Consider the following 9,337-nt stretch of genomic DNA (forward strand, 5'->3'; position numbering starts at 1 on the left):
CAGAGGGCTCCTCTGCCTCCTTTGCTACGTCCTTTCTTCCTCTGCTCTGTAAATGGCGCTTCCTCACTAAGGCTCTGTTCTCTTTTTTCTTTCTCCCTTTTTCTCCAGGACCTCGGTTGCAGCACTCATTGGATTTAATGTCTGGGTTCTGGGGTTCCAGACCCAAGGCTCTGAGTCCAGCCCTTTCACTCCTGGGTCCTCACTTCACTTCCACTTGGAGCAGTGGTCTCACCTTGGCCAAACACTGGCCCCACCTGGGGAGCTTGCATAACCATCACTGCCCAGGCCCCACCCTGCCCAATGAGATAGAACATTGGGGGTTGAACACAGGTATCCGCATTTGTGAAGCTCCCAGAATCTTTACATTCCCCCTGATTGGTCCTCAGCAGCACCCTGTCCTCTGCATTCCTTCTATCCCTTCTCAAGTGCCATGGCCTTGGCCTTGTCACTGGTCTCCTGCTCCAGGTTCTCCCCCACCCATGCACATCTCTTCCAAAGTCAGATCAACTCCAAGAGAGAGGTTCCAGTCACATCATGTCCCCCTTGCACTCAGTGGCTCCCCATCCTGTGCATGTGAAGGACAGGCCCCGGCACAGGCCTTCTCTATCTCCCACATCATGGCCCCACGGGGACGTTGCCACACCCTCCTTCCTGCTCCCCAAAAAACATGAGTCGTTACTCTACATCCCCTCATGGTCCCACCTGTCACCTCCTCTGCCCATTTCCTTCTGTTGAAATGTTTTACGTTGTACAGAGCTAAACTCAAATGTCACCTTGTTCACGAAAGCTCTCTGGATACCCCTCCCCTCCTAAACCCCTATAGCACTCCTCAGTGAGGGTTCAGTGAGTGATGCTCCTTGTTTCGAGTTACTGGGGTTCCCACATTTCTGTAGGGAAAATGGCCTTTTGTCTCCTCCCCCTACGAAAGGCAGGGTTTAGTGAGAGCTCTGCCCTTGGGCCGCTCTCCTCACAAGAGAAGGGTTTCCAGTCTGAGTGTTCAGAGCCTAAGATATCCCACGGGCCATTCTCCTGGTGCGGAGGGCTGTGGTGTCAGCGTTAGCAGCCAGCTCTGCATACCCTGGCGTACTTCCTGCCGTTTCCTATTCCTATGCCGGAAGCCCACCCCAGAGAGACTGGGCAGTACTGGCGAGCTCTGTTCCTCTGTGACGGGGGAGGGGGGGGGCAGGCTGGCCATCTGGGCTCCTCAGAACCAGCCCTTCTGGACTCAAGGCAGCAAGAGTAAAAGATGCACTTGACCATCCGGGCCAACACCGACTTCATCCACTAAGACTGCAGCAGACAGACCTCCATGGGAGGGACTCTCTATGGACTCAGCTGTAACCTACAGGCCCCGTGTGCGTGCTTGCCTTGATGGGGCCCCTTAATTTGACAGGATGAGAGGCAGGATATAAACACCAACATTACACACTCGACGCCCCATGGCAGGCCTTTGTCTTGGGGTTGTGCTTGTCCCCTCGCACAGAGGAAGGTCCCCATGACCACCTGCGGAAATGAACTGAACTGACTTGCTCCTATCACTGCTGTGTCAGACTTGCTCCTCCGACTCCATGTCACCAGGGAACCCTGAAATTCACCTGCAAACCTTCTCAGAATGGGCGGAACTGCTGGGGAAGGCAGCCCAGCCCCAGGACATCTCAGAGGGACTGTCTATCATACTCACAGTGGACAATAAGAATCAGGATCTATGTTCTTGGTGGGGACAAAGCCCACTTCTCCTGAGCACGTGGACTTGCCAATGAACCATGGGAGCCCAGGTATGACAAAGCCGATGATTTCGATGCTTTCTCCCTGACGGAAATTCAGTTCATCCTTTTCTTCCCTCTCATATTCCTTCCAGGCCTTACATTTTCCTCTGCCTGCAGGGAAATAGCACACAGGGTCAACTCAGTAAGGCAGAAAGAGCTGAGCCTTCCACTTGCTTTCAATGGAATGTGGAATGAGGGGTTCCCACACTTTAGAATTTCAAGCACCAGTAAAATGTCTCCACCCGCCTCCAAAAAAAAGAAATTGGCAGGGAAGACACGGGGTCATGGGCTTTTCATTTTGCCAAACTAGGACATTCAATAAAAGGAACTACCATCCACTTTCACCATCATTTTATAAAACAAAAGATGTTTTAACAGATATAGGAAAGATAATCTCAGGATACTGGATATACCTTAAAACTGAATAAAGTTAGCTTATGGAAAACTGGAAAGCTCACGGTATGGTCCTACTTAGTCTGATTGGCCATTATCATGAAAACACTTCATCGTGGCCGGCACAAATCCATAGGCCAGGGCGAGAACCATCATAAGATCTCTCCATTTCCTGCCAGCTCCTTGGGCCACTATGACCCTCAGTCTCCTCAACTGTGAAAGGGGGATAATAAAAGCACTTGTCTCTCATAAATATTAGGAAGAGTCAAAGAGATCAAGTATGCAATGCCTGGTACCTAGTCAACCCTCAATAAATGTGAGCCTCGTATCACTGGTGAACAGAAAACTGCAGATGGCACAAAGGGATCAGATTATGGTCATTACCCAGCTTGATACGTCGCCTAGTTAGAATCTAGTAATGAGATATTTAAGAGCATTGTAATGTCCAGTTTACAAAGCGCATTTATGTCCAGATATTCAGATCTCCCCAGGGCCCCCAAAGGGTCAGTAGAGCAGCTATCAGGATCCCATTTTTATAGATTAAAAAGTGGAAGGCACAGAGAGAGTCTAGAATTAGGGCCTAGACTCTCGAGTGCTGGTAACCCTTCTTTCCACAAATCCTCCTCTGGCTGAGATAATGGGTGTTTGTTTGTTTGTTTGTTTGTTTGTTTGTTTGTTTGTTTGTTTTTAATGTGCTTTGGTTTCCATATTTGCTTCAGCGCCTCTGCTAAAACTACTGGCTTTTTTGTTTTTCTGACAGTTTTGGTCAAGTTTCTATTGATCATGTCTTCAAGATCAGAAAACCCCACTGCTTTGTGGGCTAACAGAATCTACAATGTGTAAAACACTTACATTGTGAGAAAACTGTACTAAGTGATTTACAGATGTCATTTAGTTTAGTTCTCATGACAATGTTTGAAGTTGGTTTTATGGGAAAACTTACTAATGAGGATGTTTCGGCATAGTGAGGCTTGTGAATTGGCTGAGGTCACACTGGTGTTAAGTTGTGGAGTCAGAATCTGAATCGAGAACTGACTTCACAGCCCCGCGTTCCTACCCACAAGGCCATACTGCCTCAGATAGCTAAAACTCTTGTTTACTGCTGACTATTAACTAGATCTAGTGTCTGGGCTCCATAATTCCCTCTATTTATTTAAGTCCGGGCTTAGAACTTACAAAATTGTACTTTGTGCTGGGGGCGGGGCTCTAAGAATGAAGATGAAAGGAATGTATTTTCTGGATAACTTGAAAACATAAAAATGTATTATCTACTAAATAGATACATACATACTTTCAGGTCTGCTTACTGTTCCTGAATTCAAGACTAAGTTCACAAAACTCTAAGGAAAATTAAGAACACTTTGACCAGAGATTGAAAACAGGCAGCCCACACCCGGCTCCTTTTTCACCCATATATCTTTACATCCCCGTGGTCCCTGCATTCCTTAACCTCTTCCATCCAGGCCCTCACGCGTCTGTGTGTTCTGCCTGCCCCATTAGGCATTTGTATCTACTGTCCTGGATGGAGGCCTCTCCTTTTACAGACAAGGAAACCCATGTATCCAGACAGTCACTGGCTTCCCCAAATCCAGTCCGTAGCAGAGGCGAGACAGGAATTCAGATCGACTGACACCAGACCTGCGGACAAAATGAGGAGGCAGGACAATGTCATCCCCCTGACAACCCTGTCTTCAACTCAGCCATACCGATCTGATAGGAGCCCGTGCAATCCCTCTTCCTGGAAAGGCCACAGCTTCCTGGATAATTCTTTAGGAACCACCTGCCAATGGAAACACGGGGTTTGCAAACATGGATTTCAAAAAATTAGAACAGTGATCTGGATAGCCCATTAAAATAACAATTACGGTGATGATGATAAGTATTACTGTGAATACTCTTATTATAACGATGGCAGGCATTTACTGAGAATTTACTTTATATCGGGCGCTGTGAAAAGGGGAGGAGTCCAGATGGCCTGTCATGTTTTCTGGCTCTGCAATTAGTTTGTCAGTTAAATACCTCACAAAGGACCCCCTTCCCTTCTCACTGTCACATTCTCTGTCAGAGCCACACACAGGCCCAGGGCTGTGTAATTTTTGTTGTTACTCTGTATGTTTGAATTCACAGTGTCTTCCAGCAGGGTTTCTCATGTTTTAGTGTGAAAAAGAGTTCCCTTATGTTTAAGAGGAGCTTATACAAAATTTCTGGGTCCAACTCCAAGAAAGTCTGAGAAGGGCCAGGGGGTTTAATTTGTAGCAAAATCCCTCAAGTGATCCTGACACACATGGTCCCCAGTGCCTACATTGATAAATACTGCATCGGACACCAGGCAGCATTATTTCCTTTTAAGTACACCATCCATTGACATTTAGAGTTGTCTCCAATTTCATCAAATTGTGTAAATTTTGACTGATAAAAAAAATAATAGAAGAAGAAGGCTACTCAGATTTTGTTCCCTCCCTGACACCACGGATGCCCCTATCTGCAAGCACGCCTATTCTGTCTGCACAGATGTCAGTCTGCCCTAGGACCTTCTCCCTGGAGGCGGGTGGCTACTCACTGGTGGAAAGGGAGCGGCAGGGGTTCCAGGGCTGACACCGGCACCAGGCCCCGCTGACCGGTCACCAAGGACACGCCTTCCCACTCCGACCCGCCTTCAGCTATCTTCACGGAGATTAACTCGTTCTCGCAAAGTGCCAAACACTCGCCTTCCTTCTCAGCTGGTTGGGTCACGGAGCACGTGGCTCGGCAGAAGAAGTGGCCTGTAGATAATGAGAAAAGCCCTTCCAAGGAGTAGCAAGAAGTGAAAAGAGATTATCAAACAATGATAATTCTCTCCAGAGCCCAGACACTTTTCCTGCTGGGAGTCAACCACAGTCAGTCCAGGGGGAGGCACTACAGGAGGTCCTTGTCCTCCCGGGGAAGTTGGTACCAGGAAAAGAGCCACTGAGAGGGAATTCACTTAAAATAGACACCAAAAGTTCTGAGTAATGCATGAGACTAAGGTTTAATTGGGACTTCACCTTGGAAAAAAAAAGTGAAACAAAAACTTATGAAAATATATTTAACAGAACTTCAGTTATAATTGCAACCTGACGCTTAAATCTTAGGACCAACAAAGAATAAATTACATTGATTTGGGTGACTGTAATTTCTCCAACTATATTTTACAGGAGCACAGTATGAAATTCTTTCTTTCATATATGATTTGTGCAATGCAATCATAAAGAGAATTGGTTTGCAAAAGATTCTGTGCAAATCTGACTCTCTCGTGTGGCTGTGATGTCATCAGTTGTTGACTGGTCAGGCGTGGACTTGATCAGATCCTTCCTTGTAAACAGGCTGGTGGGCGCTTGAAGCAGCTCCCCAATAACCTTTTCTTCAATCTCATGGAATCCTTCAGGCTTTGCAAGATTTGCAATTTTATTTTACAATCAAATGATATCAGATGTTTAGGAAAGTGATGCTCAATCTTGGATGCATATTGGAATTCCCTGGGCAACTTCCAGAAAATACAAAAGCCTGCTCGCCCCCTCCCTCCTTCCCCACCTTCTGGAGATTTAACTGGCCTGGGTGAAGCCCTGACACGGGCACTTCTGAAAATTCCCCAAGTGGCTCTAACATCGGACCATCAGTGAGACTGGCCAGCACAGCTGTTTGTATGACGTCCACTTCCAACAGAGAGAAAAGTTTGGAGTCATAGTATAACAACTGGGTTCATTTGTGACTATGATCATGTTTGAATGGCTTTTGCCTCTCTTTGCATCCTAATGATCTCAGGGACTCCGATAATAAATATCCAGAGAAGACCCCCACCCTCACCCCTCCTCCATGCTCACCTTCATGTGTCAGGAGTCCGAGGTACATTGTTTCCAGGTGTTTATCATCCACTGACACTTGGATCTCTGTATCCTCCACCAGTCTGCAGTTGAGCCAGTACTTGTGGTCAAAGAGAAGGTGCTCCAGACACGCAGCTACGTAGCCTAAGAAGTCAAGCCCACAGGGTCCCTGAACAACACGATTGCTGCCCTTAGCTGAGCCAGGGGAGGCTGAGCAAGCTCCCTCCCGAAGTCCCCTCCCAGACCTCCATCCTCAGCTCGTCCCCATGGAATTGGTATTAGACGAGCGTAACAGGGGTAGCTAGAAACTTTCCAGAATGAGCTGATTCTTCTCAGCATCTGCTGGGAAATACAAGCCATATTAAATGATATTTACCATTTTTAACATATCACGGGCTCCCATAAATACATAATGAGATGACCAACCCCAATTACCTTTTTCTGAAATACATCCATGGAGGAATCTCCAAGATTACAATTTGACTCTGGGGGTTCCTGGTTCCGCTTTAAAGTTCTCCTGACCTGAGGCTCAAATTCCTGTACCTGTGACAATGCAGGGGCTGGGACAGGGGTTCTCCATGGCTCTCAGAGGAGTCAGGATTTATTTCAATGTCCCCACTCTGACCTTCTGCCTCGCGTATGCTCAGTAAGCTCTCCCTTGTTAAAACCAGACTAGAAACTATGCAAACTGCAATATCTTAACAATTACGGATAGGATTTTAAACATGCCTATAAACATGAAGTGTTTGTATTAAAATTTTGCTTCTTTTGAGACTTCCTCTATTTCTTACGTGGCAAAACCCATCTCTTTCTATTCTGACTCTCCGTTGTACTGATGAGGCCTTGTGTATCTTCCTTCAATGTGCTTCTTGTACTTTAATGTGCACAAAGCCACTTGAGGACCTTATTAAAATACAGATGTTGGTTCAGTAGGTCTAGGGGGAGGCCTAGGATTCTACTTTTCTAGCATGTCCCATGTGATGCTGATACTACTGGTTCATGGAACACACTGAATAGGGAGGGTTTCTAATGGTCACAGAAGGAGGTGTGTGGTGTGGAGGGCAGAAAATCACCATGGTGACAGAAGAAGTTATGCCTTTCAGCTGTGAACCCTTGCACCAGGTTGCTTCCTGTGTAAGTCTGCATGGAGTCCAGCATTTTCTGGGAGGTGTACAATGTGCGACAAGTGGTCCCCTCTTGCTTTACCTGATTTTGCTTTGTAACCTTACCTTCGCTGTCACAAGTTATTCTCCTTGGAGAAGGTAGGTGAACCATTTCCCATCACAGCGGTACTGGTACTGTGCCCAATATCCTCCTTTACTTTCTAGAAAACCTGCAACCTAACTAAGGCCCCTGGAGCAGATAACGCCCCCATCACTTCCTTTGACTCTTTTCCAAAAACATGGGATAAAGTATCCAGAACTTGACTACTTTAAGCAGCTGCTTTGATCTTACTTAAGACTGGTTCCTTTTTTTTTTAAACCACCAAGTTCACATCCATCTCAGTACTTTGAATTTAGTGGATGACCAATAACTATTTGCCAATGGGTTGCTTGTCTAGAAAAGAAGTCTCTCCCTGAACACAAAGAAGTGTTGCACATGGCATTTTAGGGTAATAGTGAATATTTGCTTTAGGTTTAATTCCAGGCAGTTTGTGCTATTTCCAAAGTTAACTGTCCATGTCAGGGCTCTACTTTTAATTATCTGAGCCAAACCAATCCCTTAACATCAAGCCGTACAAACTGGCTGAACTGTGACCTAGGCGCTTTTGCACCCGTCGGCTCCGTGTCATACCTAAGTTCAGGTAGGTGGAGAACTTCCAGATTTCCTCCATGGTCTTGAAGGTGATGAGGAACTCGGCCTTCTGGGACTGGATGCCCACCAACCTGGCTGAGAGGTCCTGAAGGAAGAAGGCAGTGAGTCAGCCTGGGATGACGGTGTCCTGTTAACAAGCTCACATGGGTACAGAATGCTTTGTACGGGTGTCTTGGTGGTGGTGTTGAATTTTACGTCACACACACCGAACAGGAAACACTGTAAATGTCCATCAATAGAAGTCTGGTTAAAATAAATTATAGTTCATCCAGACGGTGGAATATTCTGACGCAGCCATAAAAAAAAAAGAAGAATGAAGAAGCCCTTTGCACGGATATAGCCTCCTGCTAAATGGAACAATGACAGCAACAAAAAGAAGCCACAGTGTAAAACTGTGTGCAGAGAATGCTACCTTTTGTGTAAAAAAAAAAAGAGTGTGGGGAAAGGTAAAGATAGGAGGCACCTTGGAAGCAACTTTGACTGTGAACCTATGGCTACGATTATTTTTATGAAGCTGGCAATCAGAAACACCAAAGCACACAAATGTAAAATCAGTCCCTCCTCCGACAGATGACCAACGTTAACACTTTTGTGAATTCATTTGGAATCTTTTTTCCTATGCATCAGTTTCTATGTAACTATTTTTATATAAACAGCATCACACTACATAAACTGTTTTGTCATCTTTTGTCACTAAACAATATTTTGGGAACCATCTCCCATGTCATTAAATGACCTACATTATTTTTAATAGTGATATATACCATTGTTGCAGTCACATAATTAATTCTTAACATTTCTCTCTAGTTGAACATTTGAGTTGTTTTAAGTTTTTTTACACCCTAAACAGTACTGTGATAAACGTCCTATACCTAAGCCTTTGTACACTTCTTTGATTGTTTTGACACATGCAATTCCAAGAAGTGTATGCAAGGATATGCACATTTTCAATCCTAAAATGCAGGAGCCAAACTGCCCTCCAGGAAGGCTGCACAATTTACATGCTCACAAGCAGAGCAAGAGGAGGCATTTTTCTTTTTTAAAACCTTTTTCTTCTTTAAAACCTGGAAAATCAGGCCTGAGTCACTGCCTACGCTTGGTTTTCCCCTAGAATCTTTCTCTGTCGCTTGCCCAAGCTTCTGGAGTTGACTATAACGAGTGGTGATCAGAAAGTCCCTGTCCCCCACCAGGCTACGTGCCACCACCAAAGATCAACCCCTGGAATCCTGAACTGGGGGAACCTGGGGGAAAGAAGAAGAGGATAGAAGGATCTTCCTTTGGAGAAGTCAGAACTTGAATGCTCTGCCAAGTCCCAGGAGGCTCAGCTGATTGAAAAATGCAGATCCTGGTGATCAGGCAAGGGGTTCCAAGCAAAAATTGATTCACACAGAATTTACTAATTGCCGAGCACGTCACCAAGAGCTTTATAAGCAGCACCTCACTTAACTCTCACAATAACCCTATGAAAAGAGCACCATTACAGTACTTCATCCACTCTAAAATGTACTTTTACCACATTTAACC

The 9,337-nt window shown here is 45.5% G+C and overlaps 1 protein-coding gene across 1 annotated transcript in view; it reads right to left on the reverse strand.

The window, feature by feature from the left end:
* SH3TC2 (SH3 domain and tetratricopeptide repeats 2) overlaps positions 1 to 8,580 on the reverse strand; it is a 33,219-nt gene extending 24,639 nt beyond the window's left edge. Inside the window, exons 1-6 of the mRNA XM_019624406.1 lie at positions 8,554 to 8,580; positions 7,793 to 7,898; positions 5,999 to 6,142; positions 4,720 to 4,921; positions 3,866 to 3,939; positions 1,682 to 1,877 (exon numbers count right to left, since the gene is read on the reverse strand). Coding sequence (XP_019479951.1) covers positions 1,682 to 1,877; positions 3,866 to 3,939; positions 4,720 to 4,921; positions 5,999 to 6,142; positions 7,793 to 7,898; positions 8,554 to 8,580 — 749 coding nt within the window. The remainder of the gene's footprint in view (positions 1 to 1,681; positions 1,878 to 3,865; positions 3,940 to 4,719; positions 4,922 to 5,998; positions 6,143 to 7,792; positions 7,899 to 8,553) is intronic.
* Positions 8,581 to 9,337: the final 757 nt, after the last annotated feature.

The sequence above is a fragment of the Hipposideros armiger genome, unplaced genomic scaffold (assembly GCF_001890085.2).
Source record: "Hipposideros armiger isolate ML-2016 unplaced genomic scaffold, ASM189008v1 scaffold_590, whole genome shotgun sequence".
Taxonomy (NCBI): domain Eukaryota; kingdom Metazoa; phylum Chordata; class Mammalia; order Chiroptera; family Hipposideridae; genus Hipposideros; species Hipposideros armiger.